The 27288-nt window shown below is 50.5% G+C and overlaps 10 protein-coding genes and 1 non-coding gene across 11 annotated transcripts; 3 read left to right on the forward strand and 8 right to left on the reverse strand.

Moving 5' to 3' along the window:
• The first annotated feature begins 126 nt into the window (after window positions 1–126).
• BX661DRAFT_188056 (uncharacterized protein) lies at window positions 127–993 on the forward strand. Its single transcript, XM_051537348.1, has one exon. The coding sequence runs from the start codon at window positions 193–195 to the stop codon at window positions 937–939; it is 747 nt and encodes a 248-aa protein (XP_051389183.1). The 5' UTR covers window positions 127–192; the 3' UTR covers window positions 940–993.
• BX661DRAFT_188058 (uncharacterized protein) lies at window positions 994–5706 on the reverse strand. Its single transcript, XM_051537349.1, has one exon. The coding sequence runs from the start codon at window positions 5467–5469 to the stop codon at window positions 1024–1026; it is 4446 nt and encodes a 1481-aa protein (XP_051389184.1). The 5' UTR covers window positions 5470–5706; the 3' UTR covers window positions 994–1023.
• A 333-nt stretch (window positions 5707–6039) lies between these two features.
• On the reverse strand, window positions 6040–8951 carry BX661DRAFT_200600 (uncharacterized protein; the record flags this gene model as incomplete). Its single annotated transcript, XM_051538433.1, has 3 exons — window positions 6040–6924; window positions 7122–7224; window positions 8809–8951. The coding sequence occupies 3 exons, from the start codon at window positions 8949–8951 to the stop codon at window positions 6040–6042; spliced, it is 1131 nt and encodes a 376-aa protein (XP_051389185.1).
• A 585-nt stretch (window positions 8952–9536) lies between these two features.
• Window positions 9537–9848, forward strand: BX661DRAFT_132017 (uncharacterized protein; the record flags this gene model as incomplete). Its single annotated transcript, XM_051532581.1, has 1 exon — window positions 9537–9848. A coding segment is annotated over one exon (312 nt), but the record flags the coding sequence as incomplete, so codon positions are not given.
• A 1217-nt stretch (window positions 9849–11065) lies between these two features.
• Window positions 11066–13514, reverse strand: BX661DRAFT_188064 (PIN domain-like protein). The gene has a single exon (XM_051537350.1). It carries the CDS (start codon window positions 13290–13292, stop codon window positions 11559–11561), a length of 1734 nt encoding a protein of 577 aa, XP_051389187.1. The 5' UTR covers window positions 13293–13514; the 3' UTR covers window positions 11066–11558.
• Window positions 13515–13621: 107 nt separating this feature from the next.
• BX661DRAFT_188066 (cytochrome oxidase c subunit VIb-domain-containing protein) lies at window positions 13622–14069 on the forward strand. Its single transcript, XM_051537351.1, has one exon. The coding sequence runs from the start codon at window positions 13748–13750 to the stop codon at window positions 14018–14020; it is 273 nt and encodes a 90-aa protein (XP_051389188.1). The 5' UTR covers window positions 13622–13747; the 3' UTR covers window positions 14021–14069.
• On the reverse strand, window positions 14070–18586 carry BX661DRAFT_188067 (uncharacterized protein). The gene has a single exon (XM_051537352.1). It carries the CDS (start codon window positions 18401–18403, stop codon window positions 14123–14125), a length of 4281 nt encoding a protein of 1426 aa, XP_051389189.1. The 5' UTR covers window positions 18404–18586; the 3' UTR covers window positions 14070–14122.
• Window positions 18587–19598, reverse strand: BX661DRAFT_188068 (uncharacterized protein). The gene has a single exon (XM_051537353.1). It carries the CDS (start codon window positions 19351–19353, stop codon window positions 18952–18954), a length of 402 nt encoding a protein of 133 aa, XP_051389190.1. The 5' UTR covers window positions 19354–19598; the 3' UTR covers window positions 18587–18951.
• A 2270-nt stretch (window positions 19599–21868) lies between these two features.
• Window positions 21869–21942, reverse strand: BX661DRAFT_t118. The gene has a single exon. It is a non-coding gene; the product is annotated as a tRNA-Phe (tRNA).
• A 209-nt stretch (window positions 21943–22151) lies between these two features.
• On the reverse strand, window positions 22152–22807 carry BX661DRAFT_188071 (uncharacterized protein). Its single transcript, XM_051537354.1, has one exon. The coding sequence runs from the start codon at window positions 22733–22735 to the stop codon at window positions 22226–22228; it is 510 nt and encodes a 169-aa protein (XP_051389191.1). The 5' UTR covers window positions 22736–22807; the 3' UTR covers window positions 22152–22225.
• Window positions 22808–23186: 379 nt separating this feature from the next.
• On the reverse strand, window positions 23187–23974 carry BX661DRAFT_207485 (uncharacterized protein; the record flags this gene model as incomplete). Its single annotated transcript, XM_051538663.1, has 1 exon — window positions 23187–23974. Exon 1 carries the CDS (start codon window positions 23817–23819, stop codon window positions 23187–23189), a length of 633 nt encoding a protein of 210 aa, XP_051389192.1. The 5' UTR covers window positions 23820–23974.
• Window positions 23975–27288: the final 3314 nt, after the last annotated feature.

The following is a 27288-nucleotide window of genomic DNA, read 5'->3' on the forward strand; positions in this document are numbered from 1 at the left end:
TGGTGATTAAATCCTGCTGCAGATTTCGAGGCCAAATCAATCATCGCATGGCTGCGCCAAAATAATACCCGCAAATAAAACAAAATAAAACATGGCGGCGACATTCCTTTCTTTTCCTTTCAACAATTTACAACAACAATAAATAATATACTTTTTTAAACATTCACCAGTAAAAATTCACATAGCGTAAAAATGAACTGCGCGCAGAACAGCGACACAGGGCCCGAAAGCGAGCTGGACGTAATAATCGAGGATGACGACCTCTCTGACATCAACGATGGCGACGATGCCAACAAAAACGCCAGCACCAAAAAGCAACTGACCGAAGACGACCCGGTGAATCTGTACCTCCCACGGCTTAAAACCAGCATAATACAATCCGTGCTTGACATAAACGCCCACATTATACGGCTCTGCCAAGAATACCAGAACAACAGTTTGATGGACGACCCTCAGATCGTCATGTACCAGATGCGGCTGCAGTCTAACCTGGCTTACTTGGCCAGCGTGGCGGACCATTATTTGGACCCCACGAGGGCGTCCCCCGACTTGAGCCCATTGCCATTGCCCAAGGTGCCATTGGTGGCCTCTGTAGGGCAGGAGATTGCGGCGAAAATGGACTACGCTAGGGAGGTTTATAAGGCGTATGCGGGGGCGTGGGAGGAGCGGCAACTGGAGCTGTCTATAAGGGCAAAGAAGAAGATGCAGGAGGACGAAAGGAAAATGTTTGAGGGATTGGATCGCGATGGCTTAAAGCAGAAGGTTGACGAGGTCCTGAAGATGAACAGAGTCGTGCTTGAGAAGCCAGCGGATGAGCAGATGGCATACGAGACATATACGCCGTTCCCCCCGTTCAGAGTGCCTGAGGAGGTGAAGCTGCCACCAGGGCTGGCCAAATGGTCGTTTGAAGAAAACATTGCCGCGCCCCAGGACGAATAGCAAAAGATAGTGGGAAACACTTTTTCTTATTTATTGTATAATCAAAACCAAAACCCAATGTTTAATGCTTCAATTGATCCCTTTTCACACCATCTCAACCGTTGGCTGGCACAAATGTCCGCATCCTGTCGGGCAACTGACCTGCTGCATGTCCTTGAACCACTCGAACATATGCTCCGAATGGCCGCCATGGCCACAGCCCCGGCACCACACGTACCTGCCCTTTGTCGGCTGCTGGCAGATAACGCACGGGTTGACGTCCTTTTTGCACTCCAGGCACTTGGCATACCCGACATCCGGAATATAGCCCAGGGAGCTTCTGCAGTTCGGGCAGTTCATGCCCACAATGCAGCGCTCCGCCATGAGCTCTCTTATAGAGTCAAACGGCGCAACCAAGATGACCTCGGTCGCTGGGGCAAACGCCTTGTGGTCGTCGAGCATACCGATATACGAGGAGAACCAGTCCTGGGCGGCCGTCCATTGGGAAAGCCGAATAAAGTTGCGCATGAGCAGAGCTGCTGTCACGGCTGTCTGCACGTCGCCCCTGTCGGCGTAGTACACGCATGAGTCAATCACCAGCTTGAGCTCGGCCTTGGTGACGTTGCGCCGCACGCGTAGTTCCAGCTTGGTGGGCGGCAACACCGAGGGCCGCTGCTCGGCACTCATCGGGTCTGGATCAGCGTGCATGCTGTGGGAATCGGGGTGTTGAGCCAGCGATGAGGGGGCTGATACGAACTTTGGGTAGGACTCAACCATGGGAGTCGTCGAGCTGTTGCCGCATGGCTGCTCGTTGGCAAGAAGGGGTCGCTTGTAAATGCCAGCCGTGTACTTTGATAGCCCGTGCGAGGCCCCCGAGGCTATCGAGGCCAGGCTCGGGTTGGCCGTGTGGTTCATGAACACCTGTTGGCGAGCCGGACGGATTGCCGGTGTGGCGGGCTCCGAGGCAAAGTTGTTCGATGAAGAGGGACCTGAAAGCGAGTTGGAAATGGACTGGATCAAGGGAGAAGGCACGCGCGATTTTTTAAACTCTAACGAAACGTTTTGGAGGTTGGTGTGAGAGAGCGACAGGAAGTTGCGGTCGGGCTTGGTATTTCCGTTGTTGAGGTGCCGTGGCTGATGCGATTTCGGAACCGCCGACTGTGGCGTTACCGGCGCCGGTGCTGTTGCCGAGACCGGTGCTCCCGCTGGCACATTGATGCGCAAATTAGTGAACGAGTGGGTGGACGAGTGCCGCGAGATCGTAGTGGGCGAGAGCACGCTATTGTATCTGGTAAAGTTCTCCTCATCACTGCTAACATCTGCGGCACTGATGGCAAAAAACTCTGTGGTTGCAGCCTTGCTTGGAATGATAATAGAGCTTGCGCGACTGGTTACTGTCGACTGCCGCGGCCCGCTCCCCATGCCGTTAGACAACAGATCTCCGACATTCTCAGTCTCCAGAAGAAGCTTCTGCGCTTTGAGCGCAGCGTCTCTGGCAGTAGCTAATCTTTTGTTAGCATTGCGCTTGGGCTTTAATGGCAGGGCATCGCCAAAAGTGATGGCCAGGAACTGCCAGAATTTCGATATCTCCATCATGCCAACCTCCAAAGCAACCAGCGCGTTTGTTTTGCAGCTCTTAACAAAATCATCTGGATCGTAGCGGTACCGCATGGCCAGGAGGCATATGGTAGGGCCTTGGAAAGACAGATCGCTCTCCAGCTCATGCACATCAACAAATGACTCAGGAAGGTTGGGCTGGAACCTGGTCAGGCTGCACGCGTTGTTCGCAGCGTCTTCGCTCTTGCTGAGCACTTCGCTGGCAACCAACGCGCCAGTGCTGTCTTTGCCCCTGTTAGGCAAGGGTGGAGGCTGCTCGATATCCGTGCGCGGAGTAAAGCTCCCAGTGGCAACAGCCAAAAAGTCAACAGGCCCAAAGTCGGCGGCGGTCGAGCCCAGGAGCCCAGCTGTAATGACAGCATCGGTCTGCATATTGCACTGGACGACGTCAGTTTCGTTGCCGTTGTTAACGTCGCGAGAGATGCTCCACACAGTGTCCTGGTCGACCCAAGCGAAGCCCGTGATTGGGCTGTAGTGCATGTCGTGGTACATGAGGCTGTGGTTGGGGTTGCGCATGTCCCAGACCTGCAGCCTGGTGTCGACCGAGAAGGCGCTGGACGAAATCTGCGTGTCGTAGCCGGGGCGCCAGGCTAGCCTGTGTGTGATGACGGCTGCCGTGTGGATGGTGCAAAAGGGCGTAACGCTGGGCTTGCGCAGGCTGGCCGCGCTGACGTCCCAGACCTTAATAACATGCTCGCTGGCACCGCTGGCAATAAAACGGCCGTTGGGATGCCAAGTGAGGCATTGGCCGTTGTATGCCATGTGGGCGTGAATCTGCTTTATTGGCATCGTGGGCTTGCGAATGTCCCAAAGGCCAATCTGGCCCTCGCTGGAAATGGCCGAGATCATATTGGAGTCCAGCGGATTGCAGCTAATGTCTTGCGCCGTGCGCGGCATCTCGATGCGCAGGCTGGCTTGGTTGCTCTGCGAGCGCACGTCCCAGCACATCAGGTTCACATCGCTGAAGGCGGCGTATATGAGAAACGGGTTGTCGGGTTTGTGTGCCAGCCGATTGACAGCGCGCTTCACCTCGGGATAACAGCGCACACGCGACCCGTCGCGGCGCTCTGGGTCCCAAATCATCACTGTGCCGTCGTTGGATCCCGTAGCGATAAAGTCTGATGGCCGCCATATGACGTCCTTAAAGTCCAGTGCCATGGACCACCGCCGCACAGCTGCTGATAGCCGCACTCCCTCGGTAATACTGTCGTTGTTCATGTTTATAAGCACCAGGCCGTCGCGCCCGGCCACTACGCACAGAGGTCTCGAGTTGGGCGCGGCCGCCATGTAGTTCCACTTTAACTCGAACGAGCTCTTTATTGTTCTGTTTGCATTGATGCCGGTAGTCGGCCGCTTCGGGCGCCAAGGGCAGATCGGGTTGGTGGAGCGCACAGCAGGGGAGTCGCAGTCGTCGCTGCTGTTCTCAGGAAAGGCTAGGTCGCCGCGCCCAGCACCCGGGTGCGGCATACCGCCCCGCCCAGACTCAGCGCCTGTTGTGACGCGGCCGGCGATGCCCAGCCCGGCGACTGACGGCGGGTAAAGAGCTGAGGCACTCTTCTGCATGGCTACGTGCAGGCTCTCACGCCGCTGATGATGCTGGTGGTGGGCCTGGTCATGCTGCACAACAGACACGGACTCTGATGACCTGGCCAGCGGCGGATGCGCGTATGTATCAGTGTTGTCTGCGCCCAAGTCGGTCTGCGACAGCGTATTGGGCATCTTGGCGACGCGCAGCGCGGCGGGCTGTGTGGGCAGCGGCATCGCGCGGTGCATGATATCGGGGCTGCCGCTCATGGAGGTACGCCCGTAGCTCCTGGCGGCGTCCTCGGGCGGCACAAATGAACTGGCCATCTCTACCGACGCACTCCGCTGCTGTGCCGGTATGTCTTCGGGCGACCCGTCCTGGGCGTGCTCGCCGGAACTGAGGCGAAGGCGCCCGCCAAAGACGCTCCTGCTGTCGTTTGTGCTGCTGACACCCCGCCTGCCCCGTCCCAAGACGCCCGTTGAAGGCTCCAGCGGCATGTGCGTGTTGGCCACCGGGACAGTCTCAGGAGCAGTGCTGATTAGCATCCGTGCGAGCTGACCCTGTGGCGCTGTATCAGCTTCGATCTCAACTGTCGACGTCGTTGTGTTTGACGAGGCGCTGCTCTTGGACAGTCGCGCTGGAGGGTGCACTGCCAGTGACGTGTTCCCCGCTGCCACGTGGAAATGGCCCACAAGCTGGTCTGGTTCCAGCGTATGCCCGCGCCGGCGCAGAACCCCAGCTGCTACGCCACTGTTGGATGCCTCTGGTGCAGGGCTGTACCGCTCGGCAATCAACCCGGCAGAGTTTGTACCGCTTATACCCGACCCCTCGCTGCCAGCTGCTGTGACAACGCTCGCACTGGCAATGCTGTTGCCATCGCCGCCGCCGCCGCTCTGCCTGCTTATTTGCATCCGCGTGCTATTTGGTCGTCCGAATACCCCGCTCTGCTCCCGTTGCCGGCCAGAAGGCCCAGCCCACAGCGCTGCTGAGCGTGACTGTGGTCGCTCTGCCCTCATCTGCTGCTCGCCAATCGGGCTGACGTCCTTGCTCGCAACGGAAGTGTTTCCGGCCACTGTTGTGCCGACCGAATCACCCCCAGTATCGCCTACGATCAGTGGCGGTGTTGCCTGGCCATCCGAATGCGCTGTGCTAGTGAATTTTGTGTTGATATCATGTGTGTCTGATTGTACTTTTATGTTGCCCTGACCTCTTATCGATGGCACGGGTGACGTCTGGGGAGTGTTGAATTGTGACATGTCTGTGCTGCCAAGGATTTCTGGTAAGGCCTCGAGCCGGACCTTGGCGCTCGGACCTGTGCCTGAGGGAACCCGTTTGCCGGACCGATTGCCGTGTCTTCTGTTGTTGCCGCCGCCGCCGCCTGCTGAGTTTTTTGGCCTGGAACCTGACATTGTGTGAGTGTATGTGCGAGATAAATGGACGAACGAAGGGAATAGGGAATGAGTAAGCAAGTGAGTGAATTAGTGAGCGAATTAGTGAGTAAGCGAGAAAGGTGTGGTTGGATTAGAAAATAAGAACTTGAATAAAAAACTTCATATGACGGAGAAGGCAAAAAAAGAAGGGGTGTGGGTGCTTAAGTCCAAAAGACAATAAAAAAAGGGTGTGATGGCATCTCAAATGCAGGTCCTAGCAATGTGAAACTGGCCCGGGATATATACACAAAAAAAATTTAAGTTGCAGTATATTGATGCGTTATTTTATTATTATTAGCTTGGTACGATTCATGTGCTTCTAGATCTTGAGTTCCACGTGTCATTGGCACTTGGATCAAAGTTACCTCCTGCTCGGCTTTCGACAACGACAACGACAATGACAACAATAAAAGGGTGTAAATATGATTGAGGTGAAAATCAAAGACAAAATTAAATGCAAAAAACGCAACTGGCTTCTTTGTGTGATTAAATGTCTGCTCGTCATTTCGGCTTCTCGGGACCATTAACAGCGCGCGCAAAAAAGGAAGCTCATTCATCCGCCATGCTAGCGTCAGCCTCGGCAGATTTGGCAGTGGCAGCAGCAGGCTCAGTCGGCTTGCTCCCAGCGCTCCTCTCGTTGCTTTCATTCATGTACGCATCCAGATCGTCGTCCAGCTGCTGCGCCGTCGTTTGCGCCTGCCTACCAGTGTGGCCCTTGCCGTTGCCATGGTTGTTGCCGCCGGAATAGTTTTTGGCGCCACCGTTGTTGAACCAAGCCGAGCTCCCGTCGTCGTACGCCTCAAACTGCTGCATAGCAAACATCCCTGCCGACGCAATCGCCCTGCTGGCAACGCCGCCCAGGCGATCCATCACAGGCACTTCTCTTGGCTGTGGCAATGAGCTGACGAACTTGAGCTCATCCAAATATTCGGCATCCCATGGAGTTGAAAACCTGACGGCAATTTTTTCGTGAAACTTGATGTCTGTGCCGTAGAGTGTCTCGCCATCAAATACCTGCATGGCGCTCCGAGCATCCTCGGGCTGCCTGTAGGTTATTTCGGCCTTTCCAATAAACCGATCGTTCTTGTCTATGCCCATGCGCACGCTGTCTACCCGCCCAACATCGCTAAAAACCCTTTCGAGTTGCTCGCTGGTGAAGTTGTGTGGGATTCCAGTCGCGTAGATTACTCGGAATGCGTCGTGGGCAGTGGTATCGCGGCTGCGCCCGGCGATGGCCAGGCCGCGGCCGGAGGATTTGGACTTATTGGGCGGAGTGCCTGCTTTTTTGGTGCCCAGCCTGTCGCTGATGTCGTTCGACGGGCCAAGTCTGTCGTTGGATGGACCGAGTCTGCCGTTGGACGGACCGAGTCTGTCGTTGATGCCCCCCGGCCCGTCGAACAGATCGTGCGTCCCTTTGCCGCGACGCTGTGATTGCTGCGAGCTGCCGCTGTCCCTCTAATTGCCGGGTATAAAAATGTGTTGTTTGTGTTTGTGTGCGCAAAGAATGTAAGAATGTGTAAGTGCGCGCAGATAAATTAGAGACAAAAAGGCCGAGTGATGCTTATCGCGCTCCAGTGGCGGTTTGCCTTATAGCAAAGGGTGTATTTGAGTATAGATTCATTTAAACTTACGTTGCGGCCATATGGCGAGTCGCGTCGACTGCTGCTGTTGCTGTTGCTTTTGCTATCGGAGTGGCCTTGGTTTCTGATTCTCTGCGAAGTGTTTCTGCTGTGCCTGTGGCCCCCCCCTGAGCGACCATCGCTCCGTCCACTGTCGCCGATGATATCATCCAGTGCGCGGTCCATATTGGTTCTGCTGCTCATATTTAAAAACAAATAGTGTACACAAAATAAAAATATATAGTCGGAAAAATATGCAATAAAATATCAGAGCTAGAATGGATACCTGAAAGCAAAAAGGTTGAAAAGTAAAACCAACGAAACTTCATATTCTCGACCGTTACGCGTTTTTTTCTGGGCGGGTGGGGGCGCATGCGATCCAGAGTGTTTGCAAAAGCCGAGCTGAGGCTTAAAAAAAACCTTTCCCCTGATTGGCCGAACAGGAGACAATGCGGTCAAAGTGACAATGCAAGCACCAGCCAATCACAATTGACCGAGTGTCACAAAAGAGCGAACAAAATTCAGTGGCACAGAAAATCCATTCTTTTCCGCCTACAAAGAGCGAGAAAGAAAAATTCCGAGGATGACAAAAGGCGCGTTTGCCCACTTTTCCATTTTTCTTCGCTTTTCATCTCCCCAAAGTCGTAAAATTGCAAATTTCTCCCTTTTTCTCATAACATTTTTTTGTATTATTTTCCAAGCAATTATTTCTTCGCAATCACTTCAAATTTAATAGCTCTAATAGCTTTACGTTTATTATTTTCTCTCACCCGCTTTATCTTTTTGAACAGCACCTCAAAGGTATAACACCACCAAGAGCTTTACTAAGCCTGACTGTGGAGTGAAGGTTTTTTTATATAAAGAATCCCGCTTCCTCTTGTCACTTTTCACCCTCTTTACCCTTTTTATTTTCATTTTCTTTGGTAATTTGTTTTTTATTGTCCTTTACGCGACAAGTATGCACTTCTTTGCGAAAAAATGAGCTGATGAGCCACTCTTCACCCGCCCCTTCGTTCTCCCGTCCCCGACCCACATCACGACCACTACACCTCATTCTTTTTTGCATGCACTGCGACGGTGTTGATGCTTTGTTGCCCCCGACTGATACCCACCCACAGTTGTCCACGACCCCAATTTGCAGCTAGCTACGGGAGAGACACAGAACAGAGCAAAACCAACCGATGGACCCGCTGGCTGACTGGCGCTAAAGCTACTATATCCCCCTCCCCTTTTCTGCATTTCTCCGTTTATTTTGACGGGAGGAGAAATGGCGGTATGGTCGAGGCGCACGCACAAGCACGAGAGGACATTCAGTCTTGGCTGGTTGCATTGCTGGGCGCCCACTAGATGGCCTGCTTTAACGGAAATTTGCTGTCCCAAGCTTCGTTTGGCGATGTGTGGCGCCCAAAAATCAGTTGCAGGCGTGTTTTCATCCTGTTTTTTGGGGATGGCTTTCTTTATTTGTTGCCACTACTGCAGCAGCTGCTGGTCTTTTGGTTTTTGGTAAGGGTGCTTTTGCGCTCTCGTGCTTGTGTGGGTGGTGGCCGTGGTTTGGCTTTGGCTCTTGCGCCCTTTCTTTTTGTGCTGTCTTGTGCTCAGCGGCTTTTTACTTCTCTTCCTCTGACCGCCCTTTGTTCAATAAGTTGTTCCCGGAGAGAGCGGCGGGAGGAGCGGTGAGACAGATGAGCGCTTTGCTGACGGCTGTGAAGACGACGGATTTACGGTGATGGCGGACGGTTGTTTGGTTTGGATATGGTCGGATCGGTTCTGGCTGAGCTGGGTTGACGGCGACAGCGACAGCGCTTTTGTAGAAGGGGAAGAGCTGGAGATGTGCTCGCTCATGGCTTTTTTGTTTTATCTCCCTACATGTATGCCGTTTTTTAATTTTTTTCTGCCGCCAAACTGTTCTGCATTGTTTTTTCTTTTTTTCTTTTTCTATTTCTTCATCTGTGTATAACTAACTTTTGCCATTGTGTATCTATACAACCGCGTCCGTGTGATTTTTCTAACTGCCTGTTTTTTCTTTCTTTCTTACAAAACACCGCTGGATCCGAATCGAATCTGCGTTCTTTTTTCCTTTACGTTTTGTCCGATTAGCTCAACATCTTTCAAGCCATGTCTGCCAACCTCGACAAGTCTCTCGACGACATCATCAACGAGTCTCCCCGCACCGGCGGCAGAGGCGGCCGCAACAGCGGTGGTCGCAGCGGTAACCGCGGCGGCAACCGTCAGAACGACCGCCAGAATGACCGCCAGAATGACCGCCAGGGTGACCGCCAGGGTGACCGTCGGTCGGCTCGTGACTCTCCCTATTCCCGTCGTGATGGCGGTAGCATCCAGAAGCGTGGTGCTGCAAACAACAACCGTCAGAACGTGGCTCTGGCCGCAGCTCAGGGCTTGATGTTCAACCCAGCGGCGTTTATGGCTGCCAGCCAGCAGCAGGCGCAGGGCAGTGGCAAGATCCTTATCAGCAACCTGGACTTTAACGTCACCGAAGCTGATCTCCGCGATCTGTTCAGCCAGGTCGGCCCTGTCAGCCGCGCAACCCTGAACTTTGGCCCCACTGGAAAGTCCAAGGGGACAGGCGAGGTTCACTTCAGAAACGCTAGCCACGCCAAGGTGGCTCTCGATAAGTACAACAACGTTACCCTGGACAATCGCCCAATGAGGATCGAGGTTGTTTTCAACCCGTCGGCTGTTGTCCCGCCCATGATGATGCCAACCATGATGGCCGCGCCCATGATCCAGCAGGGCGCAATCAACGGCAATGCCCGGGGCTCTCGGAGGAACGCTGGCAACAGCAATGGCGCCATTCGCAGCAACAACAACAGCACCGGTAACAACGCTGTCTCCCGCAACAGCAACAACGCCAACGGTGGTGGTCGCACTGGTGGTCGCAACAGCGGTCGTGGCGGATCCCGCCGCGGCGGCAACAGCGACAAGGACGTTGATGTCACCAAGGAGTCTCTCGACGCCGAGCTCGACAGCTACATGATGGACGCTGAGAAGACTGCCTAAATCTCCCGGGCATGCTCTATTGTTTTTAAACTTTTTTACCCTCTTTTTTACTTTTTCATCTCTCTTGGGAGTTTTGCACTTCAAAACTCCATATTTGGTCAAACACATCATATAGCTTGATTTGTTGACGATTTCTCATATCTAAAAATATTTCTCTCAAATCCTGCAGCTAGTCAATGAGAATAAAAATCGCCAGATACCAAAAAAGCTTGTTTTTACTTGGTAAATTCCACGAGAATATGTCACGGTGAATGGCATTTATACTCTTTTTGTAAACCCCTATTTATACAATTCGTTTTGCACATGTTCCCTCGGCTTAAACATTCTCTACCATGTTTGATACAAAAAGAAGCGCACAAATGCGCGGTTTGACCTTATTAATTAATTTATATAAAAATGATGGTAAGCGGTTATGTTTTAAACAGCTGAATGCTTGAGCTTTAATAAAGTTATCAGATCGAAGAAATGAAGATGAATAATTTTTTAAAAATTGCAATTCTGCAGTTATTGTTTGCCTGACTGCTCGCTTGTGTTTGTTGTTGCTGCTTCTTTTTTTTTACTTCGCCTGCGAGCAGACAAGATTTGGTTTGTATTAAAAAATAAACTGAAAGTCAACGTATTAAAATGGAAAAATCACGCACTAGAGTGAGTGGCATGTCATTTATCCTTTCGGAATCTATCAATACAACATACTCGTAACACACCAGAGGCGCAGCTTAAAATTAGTAACGAGTTAGTTTAAAAATGTAAGTGTAAAAGAAGTGCACTTAATAATAGTTAGCAACACTAGCTCAACTATTCGAACAATTTACTTCTCAAAGTTTAAAAAACGAAAATGCAAACCACTTGACCAGTGTTGTAAATAGTTTATTTACAATTTTATTGCTGAATTTTTGTATTGCAAAAATAATAATTCATTTTTCTTTCATCTTTTTTCATTTTTTCAACATCAACATCATCATTATTATTTGGTTTTGCTTTATCAACAATAACAAAATGCATAGAATATATATATATAAAATGTGTCAACCAACGCAATTTGCGTTTTCCCTTTCGTTGTCGCTGATGTCAACAATATCGTCAACCACAATGGGCCTTCTCTTGTTCAGCACAGTCAAGTTGTGGCTAACAGGCGTTGCAGCATCCATGCGGAACCGCTTGACGCTCTCGACAAACCCATCTAGCCTGCGTTTGGCAGACAGCGGCGTCGTTGACAGCGAAATCACTGGTGGCGGTAGTGGTCTATTGGTCCGATCAGACAGACTCGGGTGATCGCTTGAAATCCGCCTCCCCATTTGCAAAATCGGCGCCTGTATCGGCTTTAAAGGCTGTTGCCGTGTGAATGTTCTCGACCTCAGTGACATCGTGGGTGTGACTATGTTCTGCCTGCGGATATCTACAAAAGTGGTAAAAATGATATTTAGTTCGTAATTAACGTTTTTCTGTGTAGATTGGATTGGCAACCCAGTGTGGTACGCTTCGCTGCTGCGGACTCATTAACTGGTCAAACAGATAGTACGCACCTTCGTTGTGTTTCTCCTCGTAGTTTGCCAATGTCGCCGTGGTCGGCGACTCTAAAAAGGACGATGCGCATATCTGATCAAAGCCGATGACCTCTGAACACATATCGTCAATCTCCGCTGGAGTCAGCAGCAAAACATCGTCGTCGTCGTCCTGCTGCTGCTGTTGTGTCAGATGTTGTGACTGCGAGTCCACGTAACTGATCGGCGTTTCTGGCCACAAAATCGGCACGGCAGCAAGCCTTTTGGGTGTTGCTGTTTTAGTTATGTCAGCAGCTTTGGTTGGTGATGACGAAGCCTTTACACTACCCGAAAAGAAGCGGCTCTGTTGACTCGTCGCCACCACCTCGCTGGTGCTAGTGTCGCGGGCACGAAATTTGACCTGCACGCCCTCCTCCTTGTCGTCCACAATGAGAACGGGCGAAGGCGAGGCTGACGGAGTGGCAGAGATTACGACAGGCTTGGGTTTAGCCCAGAAGCTGAGCAAGTTTTTGGCTCTTAAAGTAGGCTTTGAGGCACCCTGTGGCGGATTCAATAACGGCGAGATTAAGCTTGACGCGGTATCTGCACACACGGGGAACGCATTCGACAACCCAGCGATAAGGGTTCCTGTTACTGTGGCACTGCTAGGGTGCTGATCAAACGGAGCCTGGGTGATGGGATCGATTCTGGCCATGGCAATACCTTCGGCCACATGTGGCTCCAAATGGCCGCCCACAAACGCCATCTCTCTGACATCTGGCATTCCCACACTGGACTCTGTCACATGCACTATGCACTTAGTATCTGGATCATAGACGCGCTGGTACCGAAAGGTTAGGTCGGCCCGGACGGCTTCTTCTAGGTAGCCCTCTGGAACATCGAACCCGTCATCGCGCATCAGCCCAACGGCCCTCTCCAGCCCCGTCGACCGACTGACATACCTATGAGCCTTCTTCAGACCCACCCCGGGGATGGACGCGGCGTAATCGCATCCGGACAAAATGCACATATGACGTATCTTTTCCTCACTCCACCCACTAATATCCACCGCCTTGACACCCGATAACAAGGAGCGGTCAAATATAGTCGCCTCGCCATACTGATCCAACTTGAAAATAACATTGCGACAGCCGAAAACGACCAAATCAGAATCCTCCGATATGCAGGCAGAAATAACACGCCGAGTCTCTAAAAACGCCAGCTGAGCATCAGCCTCATACGGAGCAACCAAATACCGAAATCCCTCCTTTTTCAACTCATCAATAACCGCCTTTGCCATCCACGGCATAACCTCCACGCTCCTAGTAAAAAACTCATAAGCTTTCTTCTTATTCCCCTGGTTCCAAAACTTTAACCCCTGCTGCCGCTTCTCTGTGCGACTGCGATTGCGTTCCAGCTCTGTGTGCTGTTTGGAAGGAAGTGGGCCGCCGTCAAAGACAAAGTAGGGCTCTATGTTGTAGTGACGCAGCATGCGGGCGCGGGTCATGAAGAACGCTATGTATTTGGTGGTTGGTTGATTCAGTGCAAGCTCGGAGGCGCAGCCGAAAGCTCCTTTGTAAAGCCAGATGTAGGAGTCGACGCCGACAGTTTGCCCTGAGAATTCCCTCACGTGGCCGGAACGCTGGGCTTCGCGCAAAAGTGGGAGTAAGCCGGTAATTCCCATGGCTGTTTGCTGGTACAAAAGTGTTTATAAAGAATGAAAAATTATTAGACCTTTAAATTAGAAAATCAAGAGGAGGGAGAGGGAGAAAACTGCGCAAGATGTTAAGGAAAAACAACGCGTTTTCAAACGAATCGAATAGTACAGGTTTGATTGTCGCGCGTCTCGCGCACATTATATCTATAAAAGGTGTCCAAGAAAATTAGTGACCAATGTTCTCACAAGCCAAGAAATTGCCAATAATTCAATCAGTCGATCAATAAGCGTTAGATTGTAATTAAAACTTTTAGCCTGATCTAAGCTAATTCGAACTGACTATTGCTACTCTGTTCCCCCACTTCTCTTCTCCATTATTTTTTAACTTTCAATTCGTGTACTTTTTTCTCCTTTTTATTGTATTGTATATACCCGTAACCAAAACCAAAACCAAGTTCCGACATTCCGACATTTCTGTAACTATGACCGACAGCAGCAGCAGTGATTTAAAGTCGGGCGTGGCAGTTCCAAGCAGATCGGAACGCAAAATATGCCATGCCAAACGCGACGCTTACTTCAAATGCCTGGACGACAATGGCATCGACATTCCAGCCAAACGTGGCAGCTTTTGCGAAGATCTGAGGAAGAGCATGTTTGATGGATGCCCTGAAGTGTGGGCCAACTATTTTGAGCAATTGCGGACAATGAATAAGCAAAAGGAGCTGGCATACAAGCGGTCGCAAGCGATAAAATAGACAAACTTATTTTGTTTTCAAACAATGAGATAAAATTTATACATACAGAGATAAAGAAAAAAGAACCAATGAATTTTTTATTACAGTGAAAAAATCCGAGATTTAGTTGTGGTTGGAGCGGGAGATCAGGCCATGCAACTCAATGTTGAGCTCGGGCAGCTGGAGCTCAGCTGAATCAGCAACAGGCGACTCGAGGAAACCAGCCTTGACGAGGTAAGCCAAGTAAAGCCCAATCAGGCTCTGCATCTTCGGGCAAGCAACACCGGTGCCTTCGAGCAAACCCTGAGTGTGTGTGTCATCGAGATCGGGGCTCTTGGTGGACGTGGGCAGGTCATCCAAAACATAGTGCAAAAGCGGGTACAGAGCCGAGTCATTGTTGGCCAGCGTATACTCCATCAGATGCGAGCGCCACTGCATGTACGCGATGTCCTTGACGCGGTAGCCGTAGGCGCGCATGAGGTCGAAGAGGTTCTGGAAGCGGAAGTGCTCGCGGTTGAACACATGGTAGACCACATGGTCCAGGGCGCGCGGCTGCGAAATGGCCTCGACAACGACGCTGGCGACATAGTCGACGGGGCACAGATTGACAGCGTTGTGCATGACGGGCGACTGGCCCAGCTCCAGGCATCCCTTGGCAAGACGCCAGATGAAATCATCGGTGTTAGTGGCGCCAGTCTGCGAGTGGCCCAGAACGTACCCAGGCCGCACAATGGTCACTGGGAATCCGTCCTTGCGAGCATGCATAAGGAGCTTCTCGGAAACCCACTTGGACTGACCGTAACCGGAGCCCAACCCCGTCCGGCTGCCCTCGAGATCATCGGACTCGCGCACACCCAGGGGCAGCGCCTCGCCGACCTCCACGTAATGGTCAGTGTCCAGAGCCGACGTGCTCGAAACAAATGTCAACGGCTTGACATGGTGCTCGCTGGCCATGCGCAAAACCTCCAGCGTGCTGAGCACATTGGGTGCGCGCAGCTTCTCGTACGGGTACACCCAGTGCACCAACGCTCCGTTATGCACAATAGCATCGACACTCTCGATGCACTCAGCCCAGTCACTGTCGCTCAGACCCAAGTGCGGCTTGGCCAGATCACCGACAATGGCGCGCACGCGCGTCGCCCAGCTGTCCTGCCACACAAGGTTGGCCTCGGCAGCGGCACGGACGCGCTGCATGGCAGCCTCCTCCGTGGCAGCGCGCGTAAGGCAGAGCACGGTGCTGCGCGGGTGGCGGCTCAGCAGCTCGGCCAGCACAAAGGCGCCGAGGAAGCCCGTGGCACCAGTAAGGAAGAACGTCGGCGCGCCGTCCTGCTCAACCAGCACCGGCGGGTATGCCACGTATGCGGCGCCGATGCGCGGCATCTGCGGTAGCAGCATGTCGAGGTCGGCGGCGTAGTCCGTGGTAGCAGTGACTTCCTCGGCCTGTGGCTGGCTGTCGTCCAGCTGGAGATCGCCCTGCAGCGAGTCGATGGCCGCTGCCATGGCGCGCAGCACGGGTGCCTTGAACACCAGTCCGAGCGGTGCATCGATGGCAAAGTCGTTGCGCACGCGGAAGACCATGCGCGTGGCCAGGATCGAGTGGCCGCCGATATCGAAGAAGTTGGCGTCCAGGTCCACGGGCGTTGTAGCCGGCAGCTCCAGCAGATCAATCCAGATCAGCGCCAGCGCGCGCTCCGTGGGCGACATACCATCGAGCTCGGCGCGCTCGGCAGCCAACGCGGTCTCCGCAGAGCTACCCTCCCTGGAAAACATTGGCGTATCGGGGAAGGGGAGCGCAGCCTTGTCGACCTTGCCGTTGGGCGTCAGCGGCAGCTTCTTCAGGGGCACAAAGGCAGACGGCACAGCGTAGCTGGGCAGCTTCTGCTTGAGATACTCGCGGATGGCGGCAATGAGGCTGCGGCGGCCCGGATCGTCCGTGCGCCGCTGCTCCTCCTCGCTGGGCACAATGTACGCCACCAGCGTCATCTCCTCATACTTGTCACGACGGACCATAGTGACATTGGCGCGGATGCGCGGGTGCTGCGAAAGCATGTTGTTGATCTCGCCCAGCTCAATGCGGAATCCGCGGATCTTGACCTGATCGTCAATACGACCAATGCACTCGACATCGCCATCAGGGCGGTAGCGACCGAGATCGCCCGTGCGGTACATGCGGTCGCGGGGGCCCTTGTAGAACTCGATGGTCTCGGTGGGCGCTGCAGGCGCCGGAGCAAACCAGTTGGGCACAAACTTCTCGGCCGTGGCCTCGGGCAGCCGCAGGTAACCCTCAGCCAGACCGCCGCTGCGCACATAGATCTCGCCGACCTCACCGACCGCACACATGGCACCGTTGCCATGGCGATTAACCACAAGCAGCTGCACGTCGTACATACCGCGGCCAGCCGGAATGACATCCTTGGCCGACGTCAGGAACGACGGGCTCTGAGCGAACGGTGGTACCTGGCAGTATGACACGGCGCGCTGCGTCTCGGTGGTTCCGTACATGTTGATGATGCGACAGTTAGTCGCCAAGCTCTGCATCCGGTGGCAGTCACGCTTGGTCAGCAAGTCACCGACAAAGAACGCGTTGCACAGCGACGGAATCGACGCTGTGGCATTGGCGGACAGGAGCTGACCCATGGCTGGCGTCAGATGCGTGACGGTAATGTTGTGCGCCCCCATCCACTGCGCAAGCTGGCCCGGAATGCCAATGTCTTCGGCAGTCGGGATATGCAGTTCGGCGCCGAAGAAAACAGGCGTAAAAACGTCACGCTGGATCGGATCATGCGCAATGCCCGACAGCATCGTGAACCGGTCGCCGGATCCAAGCCCGAACTTGCCGCCCATCCACGGGTAAAAGTGCGTCAGCGAATAGTGGCGGCCGCGCACACCCTTGGGGATGCCCGTGCTGCCGCTGGTGAACGACAGGGTACCAACCGAGTCGGGGCCCACAGCAATGACATCGTTCTCCTCAGACCCATCAAACTCACCCTGTTCAATGCCCAGCCCCAAAGACCCGTCGTCCTGCAGCTCCAGCCCCGGCACAGTGCACACAACATCGAGCTCCGCCGCAACATACTCGCGCACCTCATCGGGAAGCTGCCCGGCATGGCTCAGCACTACAAGTCCGCGTGGCTGTGCCACTGACAAGTATACGTTCTGGCGCGCCGGCGGGTATGCCGGGTCAACGACGCTGTAGGTGGCGCCAGCCATCAGCACACCGAGGATAGCCACCACCAGGTCGGCGCCGCGGTGAGCGTACACGATGACAACGTCCTCGCGCTGCACGCCGCCGCGTCTCAGAGTGCGGCTCAGGATGCGTGCCGCGCGGAAGATCTGCGCATAGCTGAACGAGCGCTCGACAAGCACCTGCTTGCCGCTGTGCTCAGCGTCGTCGCGTAGAACGTTCTCGACGATAAAGCGCCGCTCGGGGTGCTTCTGCGTATTGCGCGCAAAGATCTCGGTGATGCTGCCGGGGAACTCGCCCCACTTGAGCTCCTCGCGCGGGTTGGGCACCGCAGCCAGGTCCAAGGGCGCGGCAATGCTCATGTTGCCCACTTGGTACTCCGAAGCCAGCGCATGACCGGCCTGCTCCAGAGCCAGCGTCGTCGAGGCTGCTGCCAGAACGACCTCGAGCTGCGCGACCATGTGCGCAATGCGCTGGGCCGTGAACAGAACCTGGTTGTAGGCGATCTGCAGCTCGATGGTCGGGTACAGCTGCCGCAGGGACGCTGTCGACCGCTGGCGCACCAGAACCGTAAAGTCCGTCGCCAGAGTCGTTGTCAGCCGCAAAGTGTTGTCAGAGGCATCGGACTGGTTGAAGAACCGCACGCGGAACAGAGCCGGCACGGCATTGGCATCCGCCTCTGCGCCGCTGGCTCCCGCCGCCGATGCTGCCGCCGCCGATGCTGCCGCCGCCACGGCCGCCATCAGAGCGCCAAAGGGTACCTCGTCGGCTGCTGCCTCGCGCGACACCCGCTGGGCCATCCGCAGGACGTCCAGGAAGCTGTCCGTCGCCTTGACCTCTAGCCGCAAAACCAGCGGGTTCGAAGTCTCGCTCGAGCTGCTCACTACAATGTCCTCCTCGGCCGTGTACCTGTGCATTAGCACCGCGAATGCTGCCAGAAGCACTGTGAAGGGGGATGCCGTGTGGTCGTCATCATCGGATTCAGGCTGCTGCTGTTGCAGGTAGAGTGCGAGCTGCAGTAGTGAGAGGCTGGATTGAGTGCTCAGCGCGAATGTCTCCACAGCCTCGACGACCTTGAGCGGAATTGGACGTGGGTAGTCCGTCGGAAGCTGCAACTCTGTTGGGCTGCGAAGCCGCTCCTGCCACCGCGACAGGCGCTCGTTGAGATCAGTCATGTTTGCCACGGAAGGCGCTGGTGTCATCACCGGGAGTTGTGCCATTTTTTTAGATGAAATCAAAGTTGAAAAATAAAATTGAGATGTGGTTAAATAATGTGCACCTGATAAGCAAAAATGAAAAATAAAGATGTGAAGAGAAAGAGTGGTGATTTTTTTTAAACAGGCGGTCACTTTATAATTGTTTTTTTGACAAATGCATAAGCCCGCACCCTATCCATTTTAAATGATTGCTTCCCTTGAAATAAAAAATAAGCACCAGAATGCTATGTTGGCTGGCTGGTCGGTCAGTGCTTGAATCAAAATTTTTATTTTGCTTGGTGTGTCACTTTGTCCCTCCCTCCACACTCAAAACTTTTTTTTGTATTTTTCTAATGCGTCAATCGCTTCGATTGCTCACAAATAGCCCAGACAGGGTTTGTCAAATAAACCCAGGCCCGCAAAACTTGACGGCAGTGACTCACAAATGCACTCGCATATATTTGCGGCTTTTGTTGAGCATAATAACAAAATATTGACGCACACCATTTTTTTTCCCGGAGGGCAATCTTTTTGCTTCAAAGTGAAAATACAAGGCCTTTTTCGCTTCAAAATTAGTGGGATTTAAAGTACGATTTGAGAAAACTGGTCCACAGAGAGAATGTCAACCGCCGTCCGACATACCGGAATACAACGGGCATTAACATGCCAATAAAGGTCGTGTACAGAACCTGTTTGACCTCCTCCCACTCGGACTCCATGTCAAAGGAAGATGTCACCGAAGCGTCGCTCTCGTCGTCCGTATAGCCAATGTCTTCGCTGTTTGTCTCGGAGAGTGTATCATTGGCTTCGACAAAGTTCCCACTACGAATGCTGCGGTATGTCAATGGCTGGGCCGTAGTGGGCAGAGCTGGCGTTTCAATAAATGCGCCAGACGTGCTCAGTGTTGTTCCCGATCGCCCGAGTAATCTTAACACGTCTTCTTGAAAGTACCCGTTACTATCTCGGTAGTCCATTTGACTTTAGTATTGATAAAATTAATTTTTGTCTATGAGCGTGCGAATGGAAATAACCGGGCCTAGATCAATTCAACAAAAATAATTGACAAGCTTATTTATTAACCACCAAATGACAGCGTAGATATGGGCAAAGCGGTATTATATCAGTGGGCTAACAGTAGTAGAGCTTTATTTTGGTATTTTCCTCGTTCATTCTAGGTTTCACATGTCTTAATCAACTGATGTTTTACGTTACAATGAATCCATTTCAAAGAGAACGACAATTTTTGGTCACATAAAACGAACAATTAATATTTCTAACAAATAGGTACGCTTAAAATGAAATAAGCTGGGTTATTTGTTTTGATCACGAATATACAAAATTGTGTTTATGAGTTGTGCACTTTCGGGGATTAATGGTCTTGCGCCCAGAGCTGTTGTTATATTTATAACAAATATTTATTTAAGCTTTTCAGCGACATGAAACGGCATAGGCAACATTTATTCAAATAATATGGACAACTTAAATGGACTGACCAATGATTTTAATATATTGAGCACAGGTTGGATATGTGTGATATTGACCTAATACTAGCTAATCGTCAAGGGAAAGAGGTAAATCTGAAGTAATGTATGCCCACGTGCTTTCAAGTTCTGCGTCTGTAAATTCTGTGAGAATGACTCGAATATAGCTTCTTAATTCAGCACCATTATGAGATAGTTGCTGAACAGGTCCAGTAATGGAATTTGCTGAGATCCAAGTTGTTTTGTGCACCTTTTTATAATGCTTTCCCATATAATCTTTATAACAAACAGCACAGTTGCAGTGCTCACAATAATAGGTGTTTTTGATGACTTTGGTGCCCAGGATTGGCAAATTCACCCGCTGCAAACGATCCTTATACCAAATATGAAGCTCACCCTCTGACATGGCGCAAGAATCCTTTGACACTAGATAACGACTTGCCTCCTTGACGGCTTTTTAATTGAATTCGATATTGTGCTGATGTCCATGTTTTTTCTGACAATTGTAAAGGTGAATATAAATACTACCAGGAGTTACCATATAACTACAAGTCAAACAAATGCTCAAACCACTGCCGCGCTCAACCTGCAAGTCCAACGCACCCATTGCCAATTCTGACGGAGGTGGATACAATTTTAGATTAAAAGTATAGTTAGTATTTAACAGTCAATTGCACACAATTTAGTATTGACTCAACTCAGTATATACTTGCACTTCTGTTATCATCATCGCTAGTCTCAGTCTGATTGTTGGAATCTGCTGCGTTGAGTACACTGTATACAAGAACATGGGTTCTTCTCATATAACATGATAATAGTTTGCCACATAGTCACTTGACCTTGTTGCCCTTCCACTGCATTAAGTATTTTTTGCCGCTGGCCGAAGTGAATTTAGCTGGTCTGTATTCTCGTAAGGTGATCTCCGCATAGATTTTGTAATTAAAGGAATAGAATACATGGGTCACTTGGTATCATTTGGTTTGCTTTCGTTTTTGCTGGGAGGCATATCAAAAAAAGGGGGAATAATTTGTTAAATAAAAAAGTAAATGAGAAACAAATTATGTGTAATATTAACAGCTAACAAAATTGCGCTCAATCGAGAAAAATGAATCTGACCATCATGATTGTTCATGTTTGAAAAGTTGGGTATGGGAAACCATTGTATTGTTCAAATTCTAATGTCTCAGAACTATGAAACATTATGATTAAAAGGGGGGTGAGAGAGAATTACTGTAGTAGTGTTAGAAGGGTATGATATTATAATTGGTTTTTAATACTAATGTTTCTAAAGTAATACCAGCACCGACCTCGTCTTATATATGTGTCTCGCTGCCTTTATTGTGCAGTCCACCAATTATGCACTCTGTTGGCGAAACTGGTTATTCTGCGAGCAACCCAGTACCCTGGCATGTCAATTTTGTGGGCTTTGCGTATGCGCGCTTGTGCGCGTGCGTCATAAAAACAGGGAGCGTATCTGGGTGGCATTATTTAGCCCCCTGATTTAGTCACACATGGTCCAATCTGTGCCCTATCAATCGGCATGCGGACGGAAACTTGTTTCACGATTCTCAACCTCAACATCCACTTCCATGTCCTCGGACTACGCAATAAACATTTACCCTATCAAATTCAAATATAGTCTCACACTCTATTTTCGTAATCTAAAAATCAAATATTTGTAATTAAATTTAGAGAGCAATATTTAGTAAATAATATTTTTTTTACAATATGTACAGCACTTTAGGCACAATACAGTGATTAGCCAAACAATTGATATTGCCAGTTTTGGAACATTGAATGCGTAGGAATAAATCATAACAAAAAATAGCTTAATTTACAAAATAAAATTATAACAGTACAATAATATTTACGTGGACTAATAAAAAAGGAGTATTATTCGTCAAGCAAATTATGTGGAGAAATAAAAATAACAAACTAGTACCCCCTGTTGATTGTCAAAAAAATACACCATATACTTTTTTGTTTTGTCGTGCAAATAAAAAATACATGGGGCTTCCGTGGATTGAACACGGGACCTTACGATCTTCAGTCGTACGCTACTCCCAACTGAGCTAAAGCCCCCAGACAAGTAGATCCGAGTCATACAGCTCATTTCTGAGCTACCACTCGTTCTTCTAAACGTTATACTTATGAAACAAACTCATTCTTGGGAGTAATATATTTGGTTTGATTTTTTAGATGGGCTTTGCGGTTTGGTCTAGGCAGTCAAATGCCAAATAAAAATATTTATCTAATAAAAATACAACCACTTTATTATTTCCGATAGCCTCGGCGCGTTTACTCATCGAGTTCACTGTCAATTAATTTTAGAGAAAAAATGCAATAAATTACCATCAGTTTATTTTTAAGTCCGGGCTTTAAAAGTGTTTGAAATACGCTTCAGTAGACCAGCATCCTTATTGTTATTATCATTGGGCTCTGCCTCGTTCGTCTTGATCCCATCACCGCTCATAGTTCCAGAGTTCATAAACGCGGACAAATCCGCCGGCGAAAAGCTAATTCCCTCTTCTTTCAGCACAGTCTGCATATCCGTAAAGGTCTTCTTAATCTCTGTGTCGCTCATCATTTGCATCAGCTTCATGAACGAGGGGGGCTTTGGGTTGTGCGGATCAACGAATCCCTTTTTCTGTAAGAGCTGGATTGCTCCTGTCATTGCTGTCATTACTCGTGCGTTTTCTTGGATTTTGCGCAGCGTTGGGTTGTTCGCATCGAACTGCGGGATCGAATGCCTGGCATGAGTCTGGTGCAAAAGACGCAGTCCGTCCGGCCGCGAAGTTGTAGGGAACTGGCGACCAGCAGCAGCGGCGGCTACATTTGTAATTGTGAATTTCGTGCGTAGAGTCGCCAAAAGCATTGTGTAAATTTGTTGGAAAAAAGATTTGAATTTAAAAAAGAGGTGCTCAAAATTATAAATGACTTTTGGAATTTACAAAAAGGGAAAAGAAAACGGGTGCTAATCAAAGTTGGGCGGGCTGATAAAAAAGGGTGTCGATTGCGAGTGTGCTACATCACACCGCAATCAGAAACTGCACTGTAACAAATCCCCAACCTGTAGGGGTAATTTTTAAGATCGTGATTATGCACTTACCCCTAAATTTTGTTAAAAGGTAAGTGCGCCAACAATACGTTAACACTTTTCGCTGAAGACAGGACAAAGGCAGCGCACACATGTGAATCATTCATAGGCATTTAGCAGCAGATTGCTCTTAAATTTTTTTAAGATATTTGTAGTCTCATTCTTTTTTCAGTGTGATTTTATTTGTTCCAAATCGATCATCAGCAAAAAAAAACATACAACAGACTTTTTAGTAAAATAATTTTTTGCACTGCGAAGCGAATTTTCTAAAGCCTGCAAGACGCATAGCCTTGTGCAGCTCAGTAGTATACGATTCTTTCTCATAGATGGCTACCGCAGCGCAAGAAAAGCCAGGGCACATGACGGCCATAAGCAATGCGGCAGAAGCAGCGTTCTTTGGCGACGTTTTCTGGCAAGTAACCATATTCCAAAAGCGAAAGTTGTGACTCAGAGGAAAGTACGTAGCATGCATGTGTGAGGGAAGCTTGGCGTTCATAATACCCTGAGTATTGATATCCATATAGGACATTTCGCAATGAATGTCGCAAAGAAGAGGCATTGATTTGACCAGCGATATGATCCCGCTAAATGGAAGACCAATATTGCCCAGACTCAGCATTTGTAGCCTTTCAAAGCCCGCTGTATTGGCAATATCAGAAAACATATTTTGATCCAGTGTATATCTAAATACCAACTCTAGAGACCGCAGAGCTGGCGACATGTGCTGGGCAAACTCGACGAGTGCGTTGGTTGCTGATTCAAAGTGCTGTAGGCCGCTCAACTTGATGTGCTGTAATTTGGTGTACTTGCCGTCTGCAAACACACCGCGATCTTTGATCATCCCTATGGTCCTGGTGTCCATTGTGATGTTTAGGAATTCGAGCGACGAGTGGTTTCCGCGGAACAAGGTGTCGTCCCCAAATGCATACACGGGCGTCACACTCAGTTGCCGAAGACTCGGAAACTGTAATGTGATTTGGACTAGCTATAATATATATTAATAGAAATGAGACTACGGGAAGAGCTAAAGAGCTCACTATTCAGAATTCGCCGTACGCGTAAAATATCATAAACATATTTTACGCGTCTGCGCTGTCACGTGACTCGGCCCCCATTTCTGATGTCACATTCGCCCCTACTTAAGATCAGACTCCGTCGGTCTTGGCGATAGCGCGCGCGGTTAAATATCGTTCATATGCTTCTGTCTCATCCACGCTACTCTTGTCCTCCCATGTTCGTCCTTCTATTCCATATCCTTCCCACTGCACCAGGTATTGGCGTTTTCGCCTCCACACACGGTCGTCAACAATCTTTTCGACCTGATACTCGAGGTGTCCTGCAACTTCTACAGGTGGTGGTTCAGAGCGGAGTGCGGCACGGTGATCGTCGGCAGCATGGTATTTTTTTAGGTGTGACCACGAAATGACCGGGTGAATGCGCATGTCGAGTGGGAGTTTGAGGCGGAATGCATTTCGGCCGATCTGTTCTTCGACCTTGTAGGGCCCAGCCCATTTATGTTGCAGTGAGTTGCTGGACCGGTTACGCAGGTAAGGTGGCGTTGTAAAGTTCGTCGAGATCATTACTTCATCGCCTGGCACAATGTCGGGTGAGGTTATCTTCTTGTCGTGGTTTCTGATCATGCGTAGCTGTGCGAATTCGATGTTTTCCTTGACTATTTCGCTAATCTGTTTAATCTTCAGGATTGTATCGTCGGCGTCGGTATTGGGCTCAGCAGTTTCCATGTTGAAGGCGATGGTGGCGGCGTTCAATGGTTGGAAGCTATAATTTGCATAGAATGGGCTGTGCTGTGTCGAGCTGTTGCTGCGACTATTATAGGCGAACTCTGCATGCACTATGTGTTGGTTCCAGTCGTTTTGGTAATTGTTGCACGTCGCACGCAGCATTGACTCCAGTATCTGGTTCACACGCTCAGTCTGTCCATCAGTTTGTGCATGGCCGGCAGTGGACATGTTGAGTTGCGTTCCAGTTTGCTTCCACAGTGCCATCCAGAATGCAGAGCGGAATTTCGGATCACGGTCTGATATTATGGACTCGGGCAGGCCATGTTGGCGGTAGATGGTCTTGAAATACAGGTCGGCGGTTGTCTGGGCGGTTGCGGCATTGTGTGTTGGTACAAAGTGTGCCATCTTGGACAGGCGGTCAACGATTTTACTCGTGTTGTTCAGCGGGGCATCATTTAGTGGTATAGCTGGTGCAGTCAGTCCTGTCGGTGGCGTCAGTGCCATGTGTGGCACCTTGCCTGAATGTGACGCTGCGTATACTATGTTGTCGGGTTGCGATTCGAGTGAGCGTGACAAGCCGTCAGCAACTGCATTTTGAGCGCCCTTGCGGTAAATGATTTTCATGTCGAATTCCTGCCAGATATCCAGCCAGCGGGCCTGGCGCGGGGATATGTTGTTTTGCGTCTTAAGGAACTCGATTGATTTGTGGTCTGTAATCACTTCAAACTTGATGCCATGTAGGTAATGCCGCCAGAGGACCAGTGCACGAATGATTGCAAGAAGTTCTTGCTCGTGGACTGCATAGTTGCGCTGTGCTGGTCCCAGCTTTGCCGAATAGAATGCCACTGGGCACCACACCTTGTCATGTCGTTGGTGTAGGACACCGCCAATTGCAGAGCCGGATGCATCTGTCTCGACTCTCGTTTCGCAAGTTGGATCATACTGATGGAGTATTGGTGCTGTGGATAGTTGCTGCTTCAGCTCGGTGAAAGCCCTGTCAGCCTGGTCGTTCCACGAAAAGTCGGTATTGCATAGCAAATCGGTCAGCGGTAGTGCTATTCTAGCATAGTTTTTAATAAACCGGCGGTAGTAGCCGCTTAATCCAAGGAATGCGCGGATGTCTGTAATTGTCTCTGGCGTGCGCCACTCTTTAACGGCATCTACTTTGCGTGGGTCAGTCGCAATACCCTTGCCTGAAATGACAAACCCAAGGAAGTCGACTGTGTCTTTGAAGAATGCACATTTTTCGGGTTTTGTGTGCAGGTTGTGCTCCTTGAGGCAGGCGAGTACATCCTCGAGATCTTTTGCATGGTCGGCGTCATTCTTTGAAAAGACTAAGATGTCGTCTAGGTACACGATGCACGTTTTGCCAAGTAGGTTGCGCAGCGCATGGTTCATGACACGTTGGAAGACGGCAGGGGCATTTGTCAGCCCGAAAGGTACAACTGTGAATTCAAATGACCCTTGTTTTGTGCGGAAGGCAGTTTTGGCGATGTCTGCATTGCAAATTCGCACCTGGTGGTAAGCCTGTACCAAATCGATTTTCGAGAAAACTTTTGCGCCACGGGTGTCGTCAAGCAAATCGTCTATACGCGGCATTGGGAATGCATCTTTTATCGTCACTGCGTTCAGGCCACGGTAGTCAACACACAGGCGCATTGATCCATCCTTTTTCTTGACAAAGAGGACTGGTGCACCCCATGGGGAAGATGACGGGCGGATATACCCCTTTGCAAGTAAGTCAGTCACTTGTCGGTCTAGTTCATCCATCTCTGCATGTGACAGGCGGTATGGTGCCTTGGTCACAGGTGCTGTGCCCTCATGTACATGGATTTCCATCTCAGGGCCGCCTGGTGGTGGTCGTTTGGAGGGCGGCTGATCAAGGACTTGGGTGTATCTGGCATGTAGCTCCTGTAGCGCCCTGTCTTGTGTCGTCGTGGTTGCTGCCACATGGATTGCTGGATTGGTATCGTTGTCAGGGAATGTAATTCGTAGCCATCCCCATTCCTCAATTTGGTCGTTTGCACGTGCAGTTTTCAGTGCACTGATTGACATAGGCTTCAGCTGGTCCTCGTCGGTCCGAGGCTCTGCATTACCCCGGATGGACCAGCTTTTCCCGCCATAGTCAAATGTCACCTTGTCAAGGTGGCTGTGGATCGTGGCCTTGTGTTTTTTTAGCCAATTATTTCCTAATATTATATCTTCGGAAACTGGGAGAACAAGGCAATGTACTGTAATTGTTAGGTTGCTCAGGAGGCGCAGCGTTACTGTGCACGACTCGGTGCAGTCCTTGTAGTGTGCGCCATTGGCCAGTTGTATTGGTTGGCTGTGTTGTAGTCGTTCGGATTTCAGTTTAAGTCGGTCGCGGGTCTGTTCGTTGATGATGGTAATTTGTGATCCATTGTCGATGAGCACACGGATGGCTTTGGTGTCTATAGTTGCATTTAAAATCAGTTGGGGCTCAGGTGAGGTTTGTCTGTTAATAGCGGTTTTATTTGGGGGGCAAACGGCAATTTCAGAGATGATAAGGGCAGAGGACTCACATCCACTCATGCCCTTCTTGCTTTTGGGTGTGTATTCTTAGGGCAG

This window comes from Kickxella alabastrina (assembly GCF_025024165.1).
Source record: "Kickxella alabastrina strain RSA 675 chromosome Unknown BX661scaffold_28, whole genome shotgun sequence".
NCBI lineage: Eukaryota > Fungi > Kickxellomycota > Kickxellomycetes > Kickxellales > Kickxellaceae > Kickxella > Kickxella alabastrina.